Source organism: Heliconius melpomene, chromosome 18 (assembly GCF_056956725.1).
Source record: "Heliconius melpomene rosina isolate 202511_hmr_F chromosome 18, ASM5695672v1, whole genome shotgun sequence".
Taxonomy (NCBI): Eukaryota; Metazoa; Arthropoda; class Insecta; order Lepidoptera; family Nymphalidae; genus Heliconius; species Heliconius melpomene.
The window spans coordinates 14784549-14809569 of record NC_140406.1 but is presented as its reverse complement, the minus strand read 5'-3'; the positions used below and the strand labels follow the sequence as shown (position 1 = coordinate 14809569).

At 33.1% G+C, this 25021-nt stretch overlaps 1 protein-coding gene across 4 annotated transcripts in view; it reads right to left on the bottom strand.

The window, feature by feature from the left end:
• The window catches only part of LOC146529678 (uncharacterized), a 30344-nt gene extending 5862 nt beyond the window's left edge, over window positions 1-24482 (bottom strand). For all 4 annotated transcript variants that reach the window (XM_085202092.1, XM_085202093.1, XM_085202094.1 and 1 more), the window contains exons 1-12: window positions 24333-24482; window positions 20235-20399; window positions 18359-18608; window positions 17473-17637; window positions 16582-16730; window positions 16270-16395; window positions 15768-15956; window positions 15182-15280; window positions 14511-14690; window positions 13736-13983; window positions 13171-13334; window positions 13-12926 (exon numbers count right to left, since the gene is read on the bottom strand). In XM_085202092.1, the coding sequence (XP_085058218.1) occupies window positions 13-12926; window positions 13171-13334; window positions 13736-13983; window positions 14511-14690; window positions 15182-15280; window positions 15768-15956; window positions 16270-16395; window positions 16582-16730; window positions 17473-17637; window positions 18359-18608; window positions 20235-20399; window positions 24333-24419 (14736 nt within the window). In that variant the 5' untranslated portion in view covers window positions 24420-24482. The remainder of the gene's footprint in view (window positions 1-12; window positions 12927-13170; window positions 13335-13735; window positions 13984-14510; window positions 14691-15181; window positions 15281-15767; window positions 15957-16269; window positions 16396-16581; window positions 16731-17472; window positions 17638-18358; window positions 18609-20234; window positions 20400-24332) is intronic.
• Between the last annotated feature and the right edge of the window lie 539 nt (window positions 24483-25021).

Below are 25021 nucleotides of genomic sequence, written 5' to 3'. Positions count from 1 at the left end.
AGTCATACTTACGAGTACGGTCCTGTCCATATTTTCTGTCCGAACTGTTTCTTCATATGAATAATCGTTGGGGTCAGCGGTTAAATGCCACGGCTCTGAGCCCTCTGGACTCGAAGCTCGTTCTGGTTTAACTTCTTGTGATTCACGGTCAGCCCAAGGTGAGGTGCTCGCTCTGCTATCGATTAACTCAGGTGGTGTATGCGCGGGCGCTGGTGAAGCCACGTTTTCTGGCGGATGTGCGGTGGCTGTTGTTGTGAAATTAAAGGCTTGAAGGTTGTGTAGGGCTGTAGTAGGCAGACGAACATGACGAACTCCGGGACGCGTTAACACTGGTTTTAAGCCAGCCGTGCCGATTAGTCTTTGCAATAGAAGTGCATTACCCGTCTCACCACCCACAGTGAGTAACTTGGGGCCACGGTTTGTCACTATAGCTATCTGTTGACCACCTTTAACCATAGAAACTGGTAAGATATAATTAGCAGGCATTAAAACAGCAGTTGTAGGTTTGCCAGACGTTCCTCTCGAAACAGTGATAGTTTGGCCGTCGGCAACAATGACGTTACGCTGTGGTTGTTGTCTCGGTTGTGTTGAAGCAGGAGTTTCATTTTCAAAAGTGAGCTTTCTAACCACTTTACGTGGACTATCTTGAGGAGAATGTGGTTCTAAGCAATTTTCAGTACAATCTCCTTGAGAAGTACCACAACTACTATCCTCTGACCCCATAGTTCGACACGTGTCATCTCCTTGGACGGGACTCATGTCGCGAACTCCTGGTCGTCGAGAACTACTGGAACTCTTTTTACGCTTTGACGACCCCGATGGGTTCGATGGCGGATTTGATCGCCTCCTTGGTGCTGGTTTGTCTTTGTCAGGAGAATTTTCCACCTGTTCTTTATATTCAGCAAGAATATAAAGAATCCTTTGTGTAGTTTGTTCATCTTCAAGGGGCTTCTGAGTCGATGTTTTTGGAGGAACTGTATTTATTTTCAATGAATTTGGTGGATGCGATGAAGACTTTGGCCTGGACTTGGACTTGGATCCTATTTTAGCTGCTTTTGGTTGACTTTGCTGAGATACTTCGCTTGATGTTGATTCACCTGTCACAGTATGAGGAGTTTGAGAATGAGTCGAGGAAGATGGCGAGTCGATCGCATTCGATGAATCAGGTGATCGAACATAAGCTGTTGATGTTGTTGGTTTTCTATTGACATAAGCAACATTCAGTGACTGATTTGTTCCTATTGAATACAAAATTTGCTGTGTAGATTCGGTAATCGTTGATGTTACTGATGTACTATCTGTCGTATCCGACGAAGACGTTTGGAGTTTGCAAGAATTATTATTAGTATTAGGTTGAACAGTGCTTCTTTCCTTAACTTGTTCCAGCACCATGTCGAACTCTCGTAATTGTTCAAGTGTAGAGGAGCTCATTTGAGATTCGGAAGAGGATTGTCCTTCACTAGCTACTTTTACTTGCCTTGTATGTGTTTGTGGTAAGCGAATTGTATGTTGTCCAAGCGGCGGAGCTGCAGTCAAAACTAATTGCTGATAGACAGGTTGATTGGCACCGCCAATTACATTACGTTGTATTTGAAAGAAAGATGGCCTCACTACTCTAGCACCTGACACCATTTGGGGAGCTTTACTTAGCATTGGTAATTTTATTCGCATTTGAGTTAACACGGGCTGATGTTGAGCTGGAAAATTTTGAGTGTTTTCATTAGTAGTAGTACTTGAATGATTATTATTACTTTCGTCTGAAGTCATATCGTTATTTTGACTATTTTGAATATTCTGATTTTGAGGAATAATTTTAATGATTGGTGATTCCACTTCACTTTGATTTATAAATTTCATATCTCCCTGTTGTTTTTGATTGGAGTCGTCTACAAGTTCCGTACTGGGTACAGTTATCAAGTTTATAGTTTGTCCGCCTCCTATATTAACAGGTATCTGACGGGTATAAATAACACCACCATGCATCATAGGTGCAATAGTCTGTTTTATTTGTTGCACTATATTTGATTGTGCTTGCGTTGATGGTGCAGGCGATTTTCGTAATAATAATGGAGGGCTGCTTATTTGACTGATATGTTCCAAATTCAGATTGTTTTCACTAGACTGACATTCTGAACTTTCCGGATCATTATTTATCGATGATAAGTGAGAGTTATTTGGATTTAGATCGATAGTTTTCTGATTGCCATCTTGAAAAATTTGTTTACCGAAAGCTTGATTAAATTTAGGTAGGCTGGTAGACTTTTCGGGGCCTGTTTTATTACTTGAGTTTTGAATAAACTTAGCATAATTTTCTTCGTACACAGATCGAGACTTAATCTCATGTTGACCATTCATGGAGTCTTTATTTGCCGAATTACTATTATTATTAGACGTAGTACTTAAATCTTGACCTTCTGGTGTCTTTGAATTATTTTGAATGTTTGGAGATTCAAACGGCTGCAATCTCAATACCATACTTCTTTGATGTGGGGCATTTAGCTGAATAGATTTTCCATCTGCAGATTTACAAACAAATTGAACCATTTTTTGTTCTGTACTTCCTTGTACATTAGCTAAATTTGTTAATAGATTTACTCTTTTTAATATTTGTCCTGTGTTGTTATTTTTTTGGCTGCCAGTGTTAACGATGTGTAAAAGTTGGTTATTTCCTTGTTGTAAACCTGTATCTACTAAAGAAATCCCACTGTAGGTATTAGCATGTTGAACATTATTTGTATTTGATATATTATTGTTAGGCGTTTTATTTTGGACTATATGTAAAACAGGAGTGTTAGAATTGCTCATTACAGAATTTTGGGTATTTTCTACAACAGTTATTTGGTTTCCGTTAGCATTTTTTCCTTGAACTATATGTAAAACTTGCGAGCTCACTGATGAATTTGACCCCACTTGGTTACTTTCTTGAGAATTTGTTTGATTTAGTGGCGGAGGTAATATTTGAGCCAATGCTTGTTGAAGCATCAATGCATTTATAGAAGAAGTCTTGGTAAAATTATTTAGTGTTGTTGTTGTATTCTGACATATTTTAGAGGAGAACATATCTGCCGAAGGTTGTACTTCAGAATCAATTACAGGTTCTGGTGAAGGAGTGATACCGGCTGCACTCATAGCATGGGCAATTTGGTCAGTTTTCTCAACGGTGCCATTTTGTTGCTTTTGAGTAGTTTCCATTTCATTTTTATCCATACTATCGTAAGAAACTTCAGAATTAGATTGAACTTCTTCAGATGTAGTGTTTTCATTGGAGTCATATGAATATTCTATATCTTTAATGTGTTTATTGACTAAAACTTGCAAATTATCACTTTCATTACCATTATGATCGTTCTCCGTTTGGGACAATTGTTCGTGTATATTGCTTTTACCTTCGGAAGATACTTCTATTTCTACAGGAATATTTTCGTTATGAGTCGGTACCTTTGAACACTCTTGCAATCCTGTATGCCGTTCGTATTCTTGTGGTAAGGGTACACTGATATCTGCAGTAGTTAATTCAGTATATTCAGTCTTGACTGGTGATTGTGAATTTTCATGAGGACTATTTTCTACTGAACACTGAGGACTTGCATCAGTGACTTGTGTTACTCTTGGATCACATGTGACAGGATTTTGTGCTGCTGCACTGACAGGTAGCTGTTGTCCTACTTGTACCACATTAACTAAAGTCTCAATGGAAGCAGGCTCAATAAAATCTGTACTAAAAATGTCGTAAGGGTATAAACTATTATTGTCGAAGTCCAAATATTTTTTTTTATTATTATTTTCTAAAAACCAATTGTAACGTAAATCCAACGAAGTTTTTTTAAAAAACGATCGTACTTTATCTCTTAAATTAAGGTAAGAAAAGAAACGATTATATGTTTCCATTTGCTTAACTTTTGATTCATGTAATTCATTACATTTCTCATAGTTGTCGGACAATAAAAACGGCTGACATTGTTTTACGTCCGACAGAGTCGCAGCCGAAAATTTTGAAAATTTATCTCCATCTTCTGAATTTAGAATGACTCTGTCGGACCCCTCACCAAAACCCATACTAAAATTAGTTTCATTAATTTGGTCACTGGTAAGTTGAGGTTCAACATATTCTGATGATATTTCTTCAGCTAATGTTTGTCGTAAAGGATCGAGTTGCTTCTTTGTTTCAATATCATTATCTATAAATAACAAATGTTTATATTCATTTTTAGCTTCTTCGTCAATATGAACTTTCAATATAGGCCAACATTTTAATGTATCGAACACGTCTATATAATCTTTATGAAAAGGTCGTGAGAAAGAAAACTTTATAGAGTTCAAATATTTAAAAAGATTCTTATACTCTTTCCCATATGCTGTATCTGACAAAGTACTAGTTAATTTCGGATTATCAATATTTTTACTCTTTCGGTATTTTTTCTTATAAGGATTATTGTCATATTCTAATATTTTACGTTTTAAATTTGTTCTACTCATTCTTGAACGTACACTCAAATTGGCATGTATTTTTTGCTTAGAATAGGTATTTTTAGGTACATTGACGTTGAGTTTTAAAGATTCCAAATTTGCTTCGTTCTCGACTTTATTATGAATGGTAAAAACTTTATCTACCACAGTTTCGACACCATTAACCGAAGCATCGTCATCAATATGAACGTCATCTGTTATCGTCACTCTATTTAATATTGGAAATATATAACACGTGCCAATGACGGGATCTTCATACATAGAACCATTTACAATAACTCTAGAGTCACCTTTGTAAACGAGAGTCACATTTTTTTGCTTATTATTATTGTGAGTTATACATTGAGAACCATTTTGGCTATCACTGCTTATGATATCGGTGTACTCTGCGTTACATAATTCATCATTGTTACTAATTATTTCGATATTTGACTGAGCATTTTGATCAGCGGCAGGCATTTTTTCATTATTTCCCGTGTTATTGCTTTCATCTCTTCTAAATTGTGAATTTTTATTTCTATGTACATGTAATATTTCTAAATCCCTCATTTCTGTGGTATTTTGTTCATTGTCATAAGTAAAATTATTTTTTGTTATAACGTCTTCATGATTTATCTCTCTTTTACGAATTAAATTAATGGTTGATTTAATTTTTGCAGCATTATGTTCTTCATAAACATCTAACTTGTCAGTCTTAGTAACAAAAGTAGCAATATTAGATATGCCTTTGTTACTTTTCCCTTGTGTCTCTAAAATTTCTCTGGTAGTTTGACTTAAGTACTCCTTATTAAAATTAGATAAAAGATCCTCATTGTTTATTCTAATATTTTTATTCTTAATGCCTTCTTTGGATACAATTACATCAATTTTGTCAGAAACACTTAAATTATTATTTTTTACATTACTAGTAGAAATATCATTTTTATCTGGGATTAATATTTTATTGGTTTTCTTTTCGGGGATTATTTTATCTTTCGTAGCTTCAATTGAGACTGGGACGAATATTGACAAAGGATCGTTTTTTGTAGAGCCTAACTGAACTTTTGAAACAGATTTACACGTCTCATTTTTCTTAGATCCAAGTAAAGTAGTAATGTCAGATAAAATAATCGATGGATGATTGTTTTTATCAGGTGATTGATTGTTATTACGCAATCTAATATTATCTAAATTTCCCTTAGTTGTTAAATGTATTTCATCGTCATCAGATCGATGGTTAATTTTAATTGTATGTTTAGAGTAAAAATTTTCTACAGGTTCCAAATCTTCAGACACCTGTTCTAGTTTTATGAAATTTCCTTGTTCTTGTTCTTTAGTCTGTATTGCAACTTCATCTATAGATTCAATATTACATTTGTTATACTGTTTGAGGATTTGTGGACTTGATGTAATATTAGGTTCAGTTATAGAGCACTCACTATAATGAATATTTTTGTGAAGACTCAATTCATTACTTAATATTACATCTGATGTATCTGAATCAATATCTTTTAATAACTTTATATTACTGATATTACTACAAATAAATGTGCTATTTTGAATTTCTCTTTCGAAAATCTTGCAGGTATTTGGCATGCTGGAGTCAAATTTCGAAATTTTATGACAATGCCAATCTAAAGTTTGTACAATTTTTCTTTTCAAAGGAGAAGAATTAGATTTTATTTTATTATCTCTTTTGGCAACTATTAATTTCTCAATTACTTCCATGTTCGTTGCAAAATAATTAGCTATTATTTTAGTAAGGCTAGGTACATTATGACACCTTTCCTGATTTTGTTCAACAGGTACAGAATCTGTAGATATATTACTTTCAACGTCACTTTCATAATCAGTTGACGTATCATCACATTTTGATTTACTTAAGGCTGTGAAATGTAAATCATAAGACAATAATTTATTATCAATATATCTTTTATCAGTGATTATTAATTTTGTCATACACCATTCTGCACAACATTCGAAGTCCGGCTCCAAAGCATGTTTCAACGAATTATAATTCGGTTTGTTATATAAAATCAGAGGAAATTCAAACTTTTCTATTAGTGATGAAGAAGAACGTTCGGATTTATTTTCATCGATAGTGAGAATGTTATTTAAAATTGAAAGAGATTCAGATCGATGCAAGGATCCTATCTGCAAAGATGTTTCTTTTGTAGATGCATCTTCTTGAGGCTTTTCTGCTAAGAATGTTTCTTGTACAGATACTACTTGTGAAGATGATTCTTGTAAGTATGTACTTTGTACAGAAGCTTCTTGTGTATATGTTTCTTGTAAAGATGTTCCTTTTAGATGTTCCTTTTTTATTTTAGATGCTTCTTGTACAGGTGCTTCTTGTGACAATTTGTCATTTAATATATCTTGTAAACATGCTTCTTGTAAAGATATTTGTAGTTCAGATGTTTCTTGCAAAGATTTTTCTTGTAAATACGGTTCTTTTAGAGATATATATTCAGTTTCGTTGTCATTTGATCTTGCTCTTGCTTCTGTATTTGAACGATTAGCATTCAATTGGTTTTTGAAAATATTGTCGCATCTAACTAAATTAATAAAACAATGATTTCTCTGAACTTTTAATTTTTCTATGAGATTGTCACATCTATCGATTCTCAGAACACATTCTTTGTCTATAAATTGAAAGTTTATAGGCGTATCGTTGTTGTTGCGTGTTATATCATTAGATATATTAATGTTCTCGATATACGAATCTTTAGATTTATTACTATTATCTTTTCTTACTTGTTCACTATGATCATTTAATGCATCTTCTAAAATATCTTCATTTTCAGTCAACCTGATATTGTCTTTGTTGTCTTCATTCTCATTTTTACAATAATCATTTTTATAAACGATATCATTGACATCTTTAGAGGAATCATCTATGATAATGCAGTCTTCATCACAGTCTTGCGTTTTCTCTTCTGGCAAAATATTCTCAGGTAAATTTGATATGGATATATTTTTTAAAGTTCTACAGTTAATCAGTTTTACTAAGCATTTTTGTAATAGTTTTTCTTGATGTTTTAAAAATATATTTTTATCAACACAACTACAATTATATATGCCAAATTCTGTTTGGAAGGTTTCAAGATTACTTTCTTCATCATCACTTACTAAATCTATAGTTTCAGTTTCCTGTTCTGAATATTTCAAATGAGACACATCTTGAATATGGGTGGTAACTGTAGATGCTTTGGCTTGAGACTTTACCTTGACTTGTTTAACATTTAAAGTACATTTTTTATTATTATTTATATTTTTTAAAATCATGGCTTTAATGGTGGGTTCTTCGAATATTTCATCCATTTCAACATTTAATTTTCCAGAAATTGTAACCTTGAAACTATTTCCATTGGGAAGCTTTACTCGAACACACTTTATTAATGGGTCATTACTGTTATTTGGTAATTCATCAAATATAATTTTATCTTCATATTTTAAAATATTTGATTTTTTAACGTTGTGTATGTCTGTTATCAGTGTATTTTGCTTTACATTTTTATCTTTATCAATTTCATGAGTGATATCGTTCCTGATTTTACCAAGACCATTGCTTATATTTGTCGAAATTGGGACATTGGGTTGTCCTACAGATTTTAAGATGCTATCAGTAATATTAGATTCTTTTATGCATTCATCAGCGTTTTTATCGCTAATTTTATTATTTTTTAGTTCGTTTCTTAAGTGAGATACGCTACTTTTATAAATAGTACAAGGTTTTAAAGAGTCATTATGTTTTGAATTATTGATTTGGTTTTGGTCTTTTGAAGTATTATTAATTGAAGGTTTTTCAATTATTTCCTTGCTAGAGTTTTGAATAACAGATTGTGGTATTTGGTCTTCTATGTCCATAAAAGGTACATTGTGATTGTCCCTATTGGCATCCTGATTTTCTTCGTCTTTTGATGTATGCATTAAAGGTACTTTAATTAAATTATGAGATTTAACATTTTTCGTTTTCGAAATTTTCTTAAGCCTAAGTTTTAAGCTGTCTGGTTGAAAGGCTTTTTTAGCCAATTTAATTTTTTTGCATAATTTTGATGTTTTTAACTTTGAGACGGTGCTAGATTCCACTTTAGTATTGACTAAATTATTCGAAGATCGTAAAAGGATCCGACGACACTTTGAATTGTGATCGATGCTTTCTAGGACTTTAGTTACACGTTCTTCAAATTTAGCATTTTTCACATTTGATATTATATTATCACGAGTTTGAAGTACATTATCATTTTCATTTGTTTTTGTTAATACACTCTCAATATCTACAATGTTATTGACAATTTTATTATCACTTTCATCTTCACAATTAGTTTTCTTTTGTTCTGATTCTAGACTTGCCACGTTAATTGGTTCGTAAGCAAGAGCAATTGGATTATTATCGTAACGATGACAAAATTTTCTATTTAATATTTGCATACGTTTCAATTGTATTCTTTTCTGATCTGTACTTATAGACTCCGTAATATGTTGTTCTGTGTATTCATTGTTTGGTAATATATCATCGGAAATATATTTATTTTCTTGAATATTCGAAGATTCATTTTGTATTTTATTTAAACCCGTAACTTTATGTAAATAAATATGTGAACTTATATTACCAAAATCCTCCTTTAAGTTTACTAATGGTGATGGTGGTGGTGATTGATCTTTTAAAAAATGAGTATGTTCCTCGGTTATATTTTTTTCTGAACTTTCATCAATACTATGATTTGCTTGTAAATCTTGTGACGATTTTTCCTTTATATCAGCATTTGTAGAGGATGACACTTGTGATATAATTTGATGCTCAGGTTTAACATTAGTATTGAGAATTTCATTATTCACATAGGTCGGATTTTCTAACTTGTCACACTTGACGAAAGCCTGCTGTTCTAAATTTGTGTTAACAGGCGCTGATAGTGTGTTTAAGGTAATGTTAGGGACCACAGTTATATTGGTCGGCACACTTTGTATAATAGGAACTGAGACAGCACCGTCAAAGATCACAGGGTATGTTGGACTACTGAACAATGTTACATTTGACGGATTTTGATTGAGGGTCAAATAAGAATTATTTTCAAAACCAGTACAGTTTTGATTAACTGTATGTTGTATTGTATACGGGTTATAAATCACTTCATTGCTTATTAACATTACATTTGGGGCACTTTGCGGTACTGTGAGAACGACTTGTGTAGGATCAAATACATTCAAGTTACTCATTTCAACTTTTGGTATATCTGCATTTTCAATTTCAAAGTTCACGCCGCCATTACTTTTTACCAATTCCACAGGATTGCTGTTCATATTCACGACCATGGGATTATGATCATTTGCATTTCTATTTATTGCAATATTGTTTAAATGCATTTTGCTGCAGCTTTGTGTATTTGAGTTTTTAGCTAGCATAGGTGAAGTTACTAATTCATTAGAAATTATACGTAGCTTTGAGTTTTGATTTGATGCACTACAGTTTGATTTTGTTGGTGCTACTACATTACTTGATTTAATATGCAAATCTTCCTTACGATTAGACAAGCTCGACGAAATTATGGAACCACGTTGATTTTTAGTTTGTCGTCCGTCGATGATTAACTGCGGTTTTCGTACAGGCGTCGTATTCGTTTTATTAGCATTCAAATATAAGTCACTAGGCATACTTTTTATCTTTGTCGATGTTGGCATTCCGTAAGCCTCATCATCTGCCAACAGCTCCCCAATCTCCTGCCGTAAGTCATCGTCCATTAAATCTCCTAATAAATCGAAATCCGAATTCGGTATCCCCGATATAAATGGATCACTGCTATTTTGAATGACACTCGAAATGTGCTTCTCACATTTCTTTATAACACTTCTTTTAGATATTTCTATTTGACTTTCCTTAGTATTGACCAATTTAGTAATGTTCTTTTCGGATCGCGGTTTAAAATCTTGCGCATTTTGCTTTTTCGGTAAAGAACTAGTGTTAGTTGAAGGTAATTTTGTAGTGGAATGTTTTAAAAGACTTCGGTCAGATATAGCACTAGGAGCAGAGTATTGTGTTATTGTTTTAGTATCATTTGAATGTCTTCTCTCAAATGAATCTTTTTTAAGGGCTACGTCCAAAGCATTCGGACCTCTACTAGGTGTCTTGTGAGCTAAGAGAGCATTCATTACACTCTCCCAGTCAGACGTTGTATTATCGTTATTTGAACTTTGTTTTGAATTTTTACTATTTCCTTGGTTGCGAGATTTCTTTGGTTCGGAAGCCGTAATGGACAAATTATCATTTGTTTTAATGACTGAAGTTTCGACCGACTGAGTTATTACTTGTTTGCTTAATAAATTAGTGTTAAGAGTTTGGCAACCTATTGATAAATTACTGTTACTTAAATCCGTATCGATATTTGACACTTTCAAATTTGAACATGTAGTGCTATTTTCAATTTCAGCCTTAGGTGTGGGTTTGACGTTCATCTTAGATTGTTGCCGTAACAATAGCAATAAATCATTTTGATCTTTTTCCGATAAATTGCTATTTGGAACGACAATTTGTCTTTGCGTAGTATTTTTGCTTTCGTTGCCACTTGATAGCTTTACTCCGTACGTTTCGTTGCTTGACAATATATGGTTCATTATTGGATGTTGATTAAACACTGAAGTTGTTGATTTTTGTTGCGATAAGCTATTAGAAATGTCCACTTTATTTGAAACAGGCTTAACACATACATTACTCGATTTACTCTTTACATCAAGTCTCGATATCACAATTCCGCCTTTTGTTTGTAAATTTGATACTTTATTATAATCAACACCAAGTTTTTGCATTTCTTCCACAGAAATACTCATATTTGGTTTCGTTGAGTTTGGATTAAGTTTAATTTTATTATCATTTTGTTTAGTTTTGTGTAAGTAATTGCGACGAGAGAATGTGTTTGGCGCGTTATCGACTGTCTTCTGTTGTTTTGGAATAGATTTTGTGATTTGTTGAGACTTACTTGACACAACTTTAGTTGTACCAGCATTTGCAGACTCTCGTAATTCTTTAAGAAAGTTTTTACTATGTACTTGGCTGAGCATATTACTATGCTTGCTATTTGATAAACTTTGCTGAGCGTCATTTTGTGTATTTTTTGTTTGATATTGCTTTACTGTGGACCCTTGTATCCTCTCTACATTGTTCGCTTGAGTGGCAGATTGTTTTCTGAGAAACTCTTGAAACTGTATCTGACTTAAAGTATCAGAACAGCTTTTTGTTGGTTGTTTTTTAATAACAACTGAAGTTCTTCGTTTTAGAAATTCCTTATATTGATTTTGACTGGATGATTCTGTATTCAGTATACTTGCTTTGAATGGTCTGGGATTTGACTGATTAATGTCACTTGCATTGCTTTGTTTAATTATTGGCTGAGATACTTTTTTTATTGGATAAGGAGCATATTGAAGAGATTTTTTCCCTTCAGTAACACTGTAGTTTGCTTTTTGAATAGTGTTAGTAGGTGGGAAGAATACTTCAACTGGTTCAGCAACAACTTTCTTATAATCAGCCACATTACCATGGTGACCATAACTTTTTACAAAGTCATTATGATCACTTGTTGAAACAAGCGAAAGTTTCCATTTTTCTTTACTATTGCCTTTCTGTGATATTAATGGACTGACTTTTAAATTATTTGGAAAAGATACGGGTTTGAAGTTTGTATTAGCTGTATTACTATTGGAATTTTTATTTTTCCTGAACTCAAGGAGTTTCTTGATACTTTTCTTTACTTGGTTATTAGCTTGATATGGTGCATTGGGTCGGTTAACTATGCCTTGACACTTTGATAGAGCTAAGTTAGGTGTGCTGTGTGTTTTGTTAAGACCTATATTATTGGTCAGTATACCCCTTTCTGGCGATTTAATTTCGTCCATGGAATATAAACCATCAAATAACACATTGGGATCATTACCCTCTGAGTTGACTGACGATTTCTCCTGACTAACATAATCACTGTCATACGCGCACAGATTAATGACCGGAGTAGAAGTGTCTGTCAGGTTTATTATATCATCTTGTCTCTCTACTTTCATACCAATGAGCCTAGACAGTCCTTTTAAATTTTGAGTAGTACCTCCCACTTCAGAAGCCGCCATTTTATCTTTTTTTTTGCGCTCTTTTCTTTCTTTTTTCTTTTCCTTCTTACGTATCTCCTTGATCTTCTCCTGACTATGTTCTTTACTTTCATCAGTATCTTTCAATGTTCCCGCTTTTAATTTATGTTTTTCTTTCCTTCGTTCTTTGCTGTGAGGTCTTTCATGTTTCTCTGACCTCTTCATATCATCAAGATTTAATGGGTCGACTTCTTCATCAGATAAATATTGCAATGGTTTAGATTTATTCTTTTTCTTTGGTGCGTCAGTAACTGATTCTCCAGTGCCTTGAGAGATATCTGTTTGTTCCGCTTCATACATAAATTCATCTTCCGAATTATCCTCTGCTCTTTCCACTAGGTGTTCGTAGCCTATTATGGAAATTTGTATTAGAAAAAATAATTATTTTAAAAATAACAATCAAAGCAGACAGAGAACCTAGTGTGAAGACACTCAGTTCCTTACTTGCAGAATCATTTTTGCTTGGTATTGTTACTAATGAGTGGAAATAATTTGTTCCCTCGACTGGGAATCGAACCCACTACGGCCTCAAAATAATTTTATTTATTACTTAGTATATTATATATTCTACTCTATTAAGTAGATAGTAATTACCCTTTTCAATGCCATAATACGCATCATTCTCGTCGTCATCCTCTTCAGGCAGATGTTGGAAGGAGCGAGGGTCGAGGTTCAAATACTTAAGCTCAGTGGTGAGAGCACGAGTGCCACTGTGGGTCCGCTCCATATATATACGACAGTTCTCCAGTAGAGATTCCCTGGAAAACAAAATTTGATTATGCATTATTTCAAAAATATGTTGTCCATTAAGGAAGGAAATTGTAAAGAAATAATTTCTTAATTAAAAGTGAAACGCAGCTTCAGGTCTTTACCTCATTGCAGGATAGAGCAAACTTAATGTGAAGATACAGCAATCAAGTAATGCTTGCAGGTTCGAAACATTCATATTTAAATCATTTCATACTATACTACTAATCATTCTACTCTAGATATAGACGACGAGTAGCAGAGTTCCGCCATTCAACACGACAAATTTTGAAAATTTGATGATGCGTGGGGGAATGGAATTTCTTAAAATTAGCTTCCTTCTGACTACTGTGCTTTATGCGAGATGAGATGAATGCACCGTGAAGCTAAGAAAAATAAAGGGCTTTCATACCTTTCCATATCCCACGTCAATGTTTTCACCCTCGGTCCAGATATCAAAACGGCAAGATCTTGGCACAAATCCGCTCCAAGCCCTAGAGCTTCGCCCTCAGCGAATATTGCTGTTGACAGCACATTCGCCTGTTTCTGAGACTTCATGTTTAGTGTTTCAGATGTTTTGACGAGGTTTGTTTGCGTCCGACTATCGTTTGCCCAACTGCCAAATTCTGAATTTGTTTCTGGTTTAGATTCTTGTGCATCCTGAAATATTATTAATAAAGTGATGACTGAAAAATTATTTTCATTTAAATTACTACACATTAGGTAAAATGCAATAGAATTTCAGACTGTTTTGGTAATTATACAAATCAATCTTTCTCAATTATTCCATTAGGAACATTAATCAGTCAAGAATTTTATAGTACTAATTAAAGTCACCATTATAAGATTCTCTAATATTAAAATTGACTATCAAAATGATATTCAAAATTACAATACAATCACAATGGAATAACCTGTCTTTTGCTACATGAGGGTAGTTTGTGCTATATACCATATAAAATCTTAAAGTAATTAGATAAAGATAGTGCGCAATTGACTATCCCTTAGTTTGTTCGATTTGTGTCGACGTTAACCCCAATATAGCTATATATGACTCCACAAGTAAAATTTTACGTTTTTTCCTTACTTTCTATATTTTTTTTTCATAAGTGGCCAAGACATACTATTGTAGTATAATTGACGAGCAACCATACTGCAATTCATTCTAACAATCAGAATTCCCGTACCTTTAGCAAAGGCTCCAATTTAGGTGCATTTCTGACTTGTTCATACATTTCCTGCGAGGAGTGTACTGAGAAGGCTGTGAGGAAGCATTCACAGCTGAGACGGGCACTCGCTGATAACAGTGATCCTAGTTGAGTAAACCATTTTGATAGTGTTTGTTCTGTGTATCGAGCTTCAGTTTCCTATAAAATGTATTAGATATTGAATATAATAAAAATAATACATTTATTTTTCACATAAAGGGTCTAATTGTTTCAGCTAATATGGAAACACACATTGTTTAAGGAATTACTATCAATGAAATAAAAAATAATATTCTCTAAATTTTATTAAACAAAACTTTAACTATACTAATTAGTAAACTATTGAATTAATTGAACTACCTATATTATTCATATACAAAATCAAAATATTTGAGTAATACAACAAAAGATAAAGGCAGTAAGAATATACTGTACACACACAATTTCTATAAGCTTCACGCTATATCCCGCAAGTAGCAGGGTAGGCAGAGGGAGTCTAATGTTAAGACATTATGCCGAATTCTGGACGCATTGGGAGTTGAGTGGTGTAACTCAACGCCGGGCTTTACCTCGACTCCAGAGCGAAGAAATAAAAATATTAACATTTCATTTCATACATGGGTAATGTAAGAGTATAAGTAATAATAAACCTTTTCAGTCTTAAGTTTAAGTTGTTCCAACTCGTTCATGCCGGCTGTGATGGCGCGAACGTACAGCTCACACACAAACGATTTGCGTTCATCTTTGCACTGAAAAACATACAGCTCTAAATAAAAAACCAAATAAAAATTTAAATGGAACCCTCGTGGCGCAATGGAACAGCATCTGATAATATGCGCAATAGTACTGAGTTCAACTCGCCTCGAGGGGAAAATTGTACTTAAATCATTTTCATTGCCTCGCTCTGATATAACGCGGTTGAGTTCCGCCACTGAACACACAAAATAACTTTTACATAGTACCATAGACTATTTTAAACGGGTTTTAGGAAAATACAATTATATTTATATTACACAATTGCATAAAATCATATTTTTAAAGAGACAATTATTAAGTTTATCGATATCATAGTCCAGCAGAATCTGGGCACTACAACTGCTAACTGTATAAAAAATACAATGTAGCGAGACTCGAGCTAAGAAGATAGATAAGAAATTATTGTGACACTTTCTAAGAGTAGTGTTTTGTCCTGGTATGTACAAAATTTTAATGCTCAACCCATACTAAATGAACCACCTGAGCATGAACAGCAATAGCAAGCATATGTAGATGTGCAGCAGTAGGGGCGGGTGCCGCTAGCGCTGCTGCCGCCGCCGGCAACTGTTGCGCTGGCAGCAGACGGACCAGAGCTGTCGCGTTGCGGTAAAGAGCTAGCGCCGCAGCGCCCGTGCACGTCGGTATCACCATACATCTGGCTATTACTACCTGGAATTTGAAATGTATATTTTCTTTAACACTTAAAAGTAGATATCACTATTTTAGGTAATAGATGTCACAATTTTTTAAAGTCTCTTTTTGCTACTGTTGTGGAATTTTAATGCAGAAATCAATTTAACATCATCAATAACAAAAAAAGACTCCTGTATAACACTATGTTAATAATTGAGATAAAACCCACTTACTTCTCACAAGTGTTGATATCTTATACAAAACCCTTAGTTATGTCCATATGACTACGAGGGCTAAGCCACATAGAAAAATAATTGATACAAGTCAGATTTATTATGTCAATTCCAACCTGTGCAATGAGAGTAGCAACTTCCTTCGCATTCTTCCAAATCTTCTTATCCCGTGGCGACGTCTCCAGTCGATTCTGCAGCCGGTCTACGAGATTGTAGCAATTGTGTAGAGGTGTTTGTTTTGCCTGTATAGATATCATTCATAATTATTTTATATGTCTACTTATACTCCTAATGAAATGAAAATATCATTTTATCTCACCAAAAAGCAGGAAAAAAGTAATAGGAATAGAAACTATAATCATGTCTTAATATGCTTGCAAAACAACTGTATATAGCATTTTAGCAATATACGAAATTTACACACTCACCAATTCAATACATCTTGATTGTGACTCGCTGTGCAACAACACAAACTCTATGTCAGTGATCAAATTCCACACTTCCCCTTTGAAACCCGCCTCCCTTTGCAAGATATTCATAAATGACGAATCCGAAGGTTTAGGCAAATTTTGTATATCTGTGGGATACAAAAAATATTCTTATAAATAAAAATGTGCACATAAGTAATTACCTGTCTAGAGATAAATATTTATATCCAGTTCTAAATGTAGTTTAAGTAACAGAAGAATAATTAACAAAATATACTTAATAATTATAAAAATTAACAAAAGGTATTGAACACAAGTTTGTAATGATTAGATAAAATAATAAAAAATATATATATATTCCACCAATGTGTGTCTAAACATATATATGTGTGTGACAATACATTTATATAGTTTTATTATAGTTTGCCGAATGAACCCTTTTTTAACGTAATAATTAGTATCGTAAAATTTATTAATAATTATTGTTCATTCGAGATCCGCCCGCCCGGTACACATACAGCCTTTTCGTATCCACGGCTGGACGTGGGGGGAGGCCCCAGGGTGCGCCAGATCTCATGCCTCCACCATTTCACCTTTTTTCCAATCGTCGACCCATGAAGCGCCCTACGCCAGGCTTGCTGATCAATGGTCTCTATTCAGACTCGTCTGCTTCAACAGCCATCGGTCCTTAGACAGACTTGTCCAAGCTCACTGTAACTTCTTACATTTTTAAGTATGCTGTATAATCAAACGAGCTATTTCTTGAAAGCTACTATCTTACCCTAATTACATGAGCCGGCGGGGCGCAGCAGCACAAAATCTGACTGTGTCCTAACACTAAGTTTCCCTGTGCCTATGTGGAATACAGTTAAAAAAAAGGAATATCCCTACCAGCGGCCTGGTCCACATCTGGCACGACGGGCATGCCGGCCCTCGCGCGCTGCATGACGGCGGTGGCGAGGCAGAGCGCCAGCTCGCGACAGCGTCGCGACGCCGCCAGCTGTTTGAGCCGCGTCACGAACGTTATACCGCGCTCTTGTTTCAGCCATTCTAGAACTAGGGAATGTGCTTCAATTAGCTATTGGATATTGTGGTTAAATGTGTTAATAAGATAGTAAACAAACACTACATACTCACGCGTTTCTAATGTATTGATATGTTAGACTAGACAGAGTAGTCAAGTGGAGTTTTAGTGAGCAAGAGAGTGAGAGAAGAGTGCAAACATACACATATTACTGTCAACTGCAGTTTGCAAAACACTTTTCTTGCTGAGCTCCTCCCTAACCAACACTCACTTTTACAATGATCAGATCAAATTTATTATTATTGTTATTATATATAAATAATTTCTTGATCATTATGTCACAGTAATGATCAAGAAATAATAATTAAAATCTTCAGAGGGCAAAAATGTATTTTTTTTATTACAATGCTCTGTATTCTTATTTATGCCAATATTCTTGAATACATACTGGTAATAAATACAACAATCATCCAGACAACATTTTTTTATATACATAATAAAAAAGAAAACTAATCAATTAAATTACTTTCCCACATTCATATTTACTTTATTCATATATTAAGAAGACAAACAGTAAATGAAGTATATAAAACAGAAACTAAAATCTTCAATTATAGAACAATTACGAAATAGTATGGGACATGTTATATATACAAAATGGATCAGTAAGCTTTTTAAACCTTTGCACATAGTACACTCTCAAAAAAAAAATCAAAAGTAAGAAAAATTGTACCACTGTACACAAATATTTACCTTCTTCATCAGTCAACTGGTTCTCCTGCGACTTTAGCAAAGTCCTAAGAACAGGGTGACTCCATGGATCAGAGAGTGTCGACTTAAACCAAAGGGCCCGTTGCAGGAGCTGACTCTCCCACGGTGGACTGACCCCACCCCTTTGTACCTTGGCCTCTCTACATTCTGAGATGAATTCATCTATTGCCTCTTCCAACCTTTTGTGTTGTTCCTTTGACTGTGACGTGTCTGTTGTTTTTGGCCAATCATTCTGTAATGGATGAATGATAATGATATGTTACTTAATGTAAAATTTTATGAGGGCCACTACATCATCATAGTGGCATAGGACCTGACTGTAAGAGCGATGGTTATATATGTATGTGTATATGTTTAATCCCAACTCAGAGAATGATTATATGAAATTATTTTCATTTGTCTACTTTGATATACAAAGTGACGTATTGAAGTCCACAACTCAAAACATGTCTTCAAATTATGGGAAAATTCTCAGCAAGAGCATGACACCATCGTAGCACAGTGGAACAATGTCAGATTATATATGTGTTGACTTTGGGTTCAATTCCCACTCAGTGGAATAATTTATTATGTTCAAAATTATTTTCATTCCTGACTGCTAAGGAAGGGTTATGTTTTTGCGCGTATCTCGTATGTATGTGTGTAATCTATATATGTAAAAGGACTTGTCCTCACTGACTGAGGTAAGACGCACGCACAGCCGTATCCGCTGATGGGAGAAACGTGAAATTTGGACAGATGTTTACTTTCGTAATCTGGACATCCACTAAGAAGGGATTCTGAAAAATTTTAATCCTAAAGGGGTAAAATAGGGGTTGAAAGTTTGTATGGAAAAAAAATTAAATCGGCATCGATTTTTATAAAATTTGAAATTTAGATTTTTAAAAGCATTTAATTGAATACGTGTTTCATCGTTTTCTAGAATTCTCTCCCTAAGGGTGCAAATAAGGGGTTGAAAGTTTGTATGGAAACATCTTTAAAACGCCACCGATTATTATAAAATTTGAAATTTTGACTCTTAAAAATATTTAATTGAACATGTGTTTCATGATTCTTTAGAATTCACTTTCTAAGGGTGCAAATAAGGGGTTGAAAGTTTGTATGGAAAAATCTTTAAAACGCCACCGATTATTATAAAATTTGATATTTAGACTCTTAAAAATATTTAATTGAACATGTGTTTTATGGTTTTTTAGAATTCACCCCCTAAGGGTGCAAATAAGGGGTTGAAAGTTTGTATGGAAAAATCTTTAAAACGCCACCGATTATTATAAAATTTGAAATTTAGACTCTTAAAAATATTTCATTGAATACATGTTTCATGGGTTATTAGAATTCACCCTTAAATACGAAAGCGAAGCTGCGCGCGTCCGCTAGTATTTACATAATTGTGTAATAGTTAGATTCGTTTTAGCAGCCCAAGTGTTCTTAGATAGGTGACGTTAAAAAAAATAATCATGGCAGCTGTGGGACGCCATAGCCGCCATGATTAGTTTTTTTTAATAACACCTTAGATACCTATCAAATCCTAACAAAAAAGTGAAAAATAAAAAAATATTTACAAAAACAAAAACCCCAACTGCATAAAACTAAAAAGAAAATAAAGAAGCCCAATAGTTTATTAGGATTAACAGTCGGGGCCTATGTGTAATTCTTCAATCAATAAAATCTTTACCCCGCATAATTTAAAGATGTCCCCACTGTTAATCCTCGTAAACTATTGGGCTTATTTTCCTTTTAGATTTATGCAATCGGGGTTTTGGTTTTTTTTTATATTTTTTTATTTACCAACTCTGGTACACAAAATACCACGTCGATTTTCGTCAGTATACATGCACTGTCTCAAAAACCAACCCACCTGTAATATAGTGAAAGACGTGTGCCTCTGCAGCCACGCCAGCAAGTGCGGGTGCGTGTTGGGCGCCGAGTGCTGGCATAGGCTGTACACGCGGCGCCATGCCTCGCACAACGCTGTTGTGCGCTCCAAGCCTGTTGTGTCTGCGCTGAGACGACTGTCTAAGGACTGGAAAGGAATAAATCAACACACTTGGAATAAGTAAAATATTAACAACATTAAGAATTGCCGTGAGAATGCCGTGACAGCACAGCCTCTGATTAAAAGCAGACCAGCACTAAAAGCACTGCCTATGTGGTATGTTAAACTATTAAAGAAAAGAAGTACCCAAATCTAACAAACCACAATAAATTGACATAAAATTTTTAATAATATAAAATAAACAAAAAAGCTAAACCAACTCTTTTTTTATTTTGACTTATATATATTTTTTAAAAACACAATGACAATAAAAAGACTATGCATAATACACACATTTTAATGTAAATAATACTGATAAAATATTACATTATCACATTTGATAAATTAAGTTAATTAGCACTCTTTAAATTAGTTGAATGAACATAAATACAAAGTATTATAGAAATACAATGCCTAAGTCTAGTTTACACTTAAGTTAATTAAAGATATTTTAGGCTTTCTTTGCAATAAGGTAATACCTGAAAAGATACCTTATTATTATTTGTAAATTGCATGTTAAGAAAGTTGTTAATATTACTTTTAAAATTATAAATTATTTATATGATAGGTAATTTATTTTATTTTTGAAGTTTTGAAGGCAATTTATGGAATTTTTGAAGTCTACAATCTGAATAACATCTTTTTTTCACAGCAGGGAGAACCTACATGCTTGGAACACCATAATAAAAGACCTGGACTGAACTGAGAACCTGCACACTCTGTTTTTACTTTCCTACTACATATGAGTTGTTACGAATTGAGCAATAAATGAAAGTTATTAAAATATTGTAAAAGGATTAAGCCCACAATCATTGATTTTGCAAAAAGACACTATCTTCTGCAGTTATATGTGTTTTATAGTGTACAAACGACCCGCCCGCGTGAACTACATGATAATTCATTCAATAAACAGAATCAGAACTAACAGTCAAATGTCAACACATTTGACAGACATCAACATGGCAATGAATAATTTAATTTATGCATTCAGAAACAGCCTTAAATGGCAAATTATCGATTTGTGTAAGGATTTATAATATTGTTTGTAAAACAATTGTAATGATTGCATATTACAAAACATACCCAAATGAATCAAATAAATTGAATCCAATAAATTGAATAAATTGAATCCAATAAATAAATTGAATCCAATCTCTAAATTGAATCCAAAAAAAATAATTGAATATCAAATTGAAAATATTTAATTGAAAATCTTCTCCTTGGTTTATAAACATGTTAAAAATACAGATTTATCACAAACAAATACAGGTTTATTATAAGTATAGATATGGATTGCTATATAATTGCAGGCAAACCATCATGCCTTGAGTTCATTCAAATGCTGATAACTTTTTTTAATGAATTTGATTTTGATGAAACAAACTTTAGATGTTAAGTTAAAACAAAGCAATTGGTGAAAATTTTAACTAAATCGGTTCAGTACTTTCGGAGATTAGCGTGATATACATACAGTCAAACAGACGGATAAAAGATACAAAAAAAATATTTTTGCTTTCTATTATTCTTTTAAGTGTCCCTCTATCCATTTCAGTCAAAAATACTAAATGTACAGACAAAATATTTTTACTGCTTTATTATATAAATATATAAAAGGACTTGTCCTCACTGACTGAGGTAAGACGCACGCACAGCCGTAACCGCTGTGCGTAGAAACGTGGAATTTGGACAGATGTTTACTTTCGTAATCTGGACATCCACTAAGAAGGGATTTTGAAAAATTTTAATTCTAAAGGGGTGAAATAGGGGTTGAAAGTTTGTATGAAAAAAAAATTAAATCGGCACCAATTTTTATAAAATTTGAAATTCAGACTCTTAAAAGTATTTAATTGAACACGTGTTTCATGGTTTTCTATAATTCACCCCCTAAGGGTGCAAATAAGGGGTTGAAAGTTTGTATGGAAAAATTCTTAAATGGCCATCGATTTTTATAAAATTTTAAATTTAGACTCTTAAAAATATTTCATTGAACGTGTGTTTCATGGTTTTCTAGAATTCACCCCCTAAGAGTGCAAATAAGGGGTTGAAAGTTTGTATGGAAAAATCTTTAAATCGCCACCGATTTTTATAAAATTTGAAACTTAGACTCTTAAAAATATTTCATTGAATACATGTTTCGTGGTTCATTTTAATTCATCGCCTAGGGGTGCAAATAAGGGGTTGAAAGTTCGTATAGAAAAGTCTCAGTCGCCACTGATTTTTATAAGATTTTAAATTGAGACTCTTAAAAATATTTAATTGAACACGTGTTTCATAGTTTATTAGAATTTACCCCTAAAAGTATTATTACCCTATAACCCGCAGGCGAAGCTGCGCGCGTCCGCTAGTTATATATAAAGATAAGCTATGTACCATTAGACTACAGTTCCCTTATTACCATTTTGGTGAGTAAGCAAATAAGGTTTATTTTTTTAATCACACTTTTTAGACTAATAATATTATTAATTATAGCAAGACTAATAATATTACAAGAAGTAATATTATTAGTCTTGCATTAATATAAAATAATATGAGGCCAGTTGTGGCGCAGGGGCACTAAGTGTAACTGTAAACATGACTGGTAAGCAAAGTGCAATGCTGAATTCCTCCACTCAACATGCAGTGCCTCCAGAATTCAGCGGAAAGTGGGAAAGTTAGCTAAGTTCCGTCTGCCTGCCCTGCTCTGTGCAGAATTCAATGTGCAGCTGATTTTTTTTCTTACATTAATATATACCTTCCACTTGAATTACTCTTTACATTTGTGAAAATGATATTAAAGTATGTAGTTTATACATAATGTGAAACCTTTAAGCATAAACCTTGGTACATCCTGTAGGACTATAGTCCTATAGACACACATAGCAGGGTAGGCAGTAGGAACCTAGTGTAGACACTTCTATTCCCCACTTTCTGCAGAATTCTTGAAGTATTGCATGTTGAGTGGCAGAATTCAATGGCATGCTTTATATCATCAAAGTAAAGCAATGAAAATATTAAATATTTCATTCCCTTCAGTAGGCACTTCAATTAAATCAAACCTTACTATATTACGGTTGCAAACTTGTGCCCTTGCACAACGGGTGGACACATTTTTCATTTCGGAATGGATCTAACAAAACGTTTGCAATATTTTTTACGTATTAAATTTAATAAATTTAATAATAATGGTATTATAGGTTACAATGAAAATATAATTATAATGTATAGGTGACATAAACAAACAATCAAATCATTTGGATTATGTCATTTCAATAAATTTCCTTATAGTTAAACTTAAACTACTGCTCAAATAATTTTAAAGCATGTGGTTGATAAAATATTGTGCCAATGTGTAGTAGCTACTTATGTTAAGTATCGACTTGGCAGTGATTATCTAAACAATAGTATCTAAAATATGATGTCATTTTGGCAAAAGTAATATATAATGTATATTTTTAATAATTTGTAGGTATGTAATACATTGAGTACGTGACTGATGCAAGTGTGATGGCTGTCAAACAAATAATGAAAAATAAGTGCAAATATATGTCGTCTTCATTATGTACCTTATGGATTAACATGTCGAATATGTATTAAAAGACAGTTATTTTATTATCTGCTTTTATATTTCTTGAAGTATTTTGTGTATAACATAATATATTACTAATAATTTAGTAAATAATATGGAGCCATAATGAGCTGACACAACATAATGTAAAGTGGAATAAGATTTAAAGTAATCTACTATTTATAGGATTAACATTTAATTATTCTTTTTTCACATGGTATATGACTATTTACACTGAAATTATCAATAGGTTTATGAAAATATAGGAAAACAAGACTTCATAGCAGACAAATATGGCGGACGTAAAGTGAACTTTACGATCACAACGGCGTCCCATTATTTGGTCATATCTTTAGAAATACAAGAATAACACTTACCTTGTAAAGTTCAATATAATATGTTTTGCCTTTGTGGACACTTGTTTGATTACTTTTCACGTCTTTTCCATCATTTGTAGAAGTCATTTCTCAAGAAAATATCGCGGAGAGACATTTATGCGCTTGTGTTTTCGTAATGGTGCTGTCAAAGTTATATACAGTGTTAACATATTACATAAATAAATTAAAGATACGCTAATAAAATACAAATGGTGTTTGTATCACCATTCGTATTATTTCGAATCAGATCAGATAAATATTATGAAGTATAAATTAAAATTATTACGATATCAATAAAATGTTTATGTGCTATATATTTGAGTGATAAATTTTATTCAAGAGAAAAGAAAATATATAATAATTACTTTTTAGATCAATTATATGCCGAATTATGATTGATTTTGATTTAAATTTGATATACTTTAAAAAATGAGGTTTTAAGTGATAATTATTTGTTCTCATATTTAATAATTTCATATATTGTAGTATAATATACAGGCATATATATTGTAGTATGTATGTACTTATAAAATAAAACTGAAAAAGAGCAGTAAATTAAAATATTGCATTTAACATATTTTATATTTCTATGTGTTATTATATTTCTTACAAATAAGAAATAACAATCTTCTAAGCATGGCATTAAAATCGTCATTGATTTTACTTTGCTTATTTCCACAAATATAATC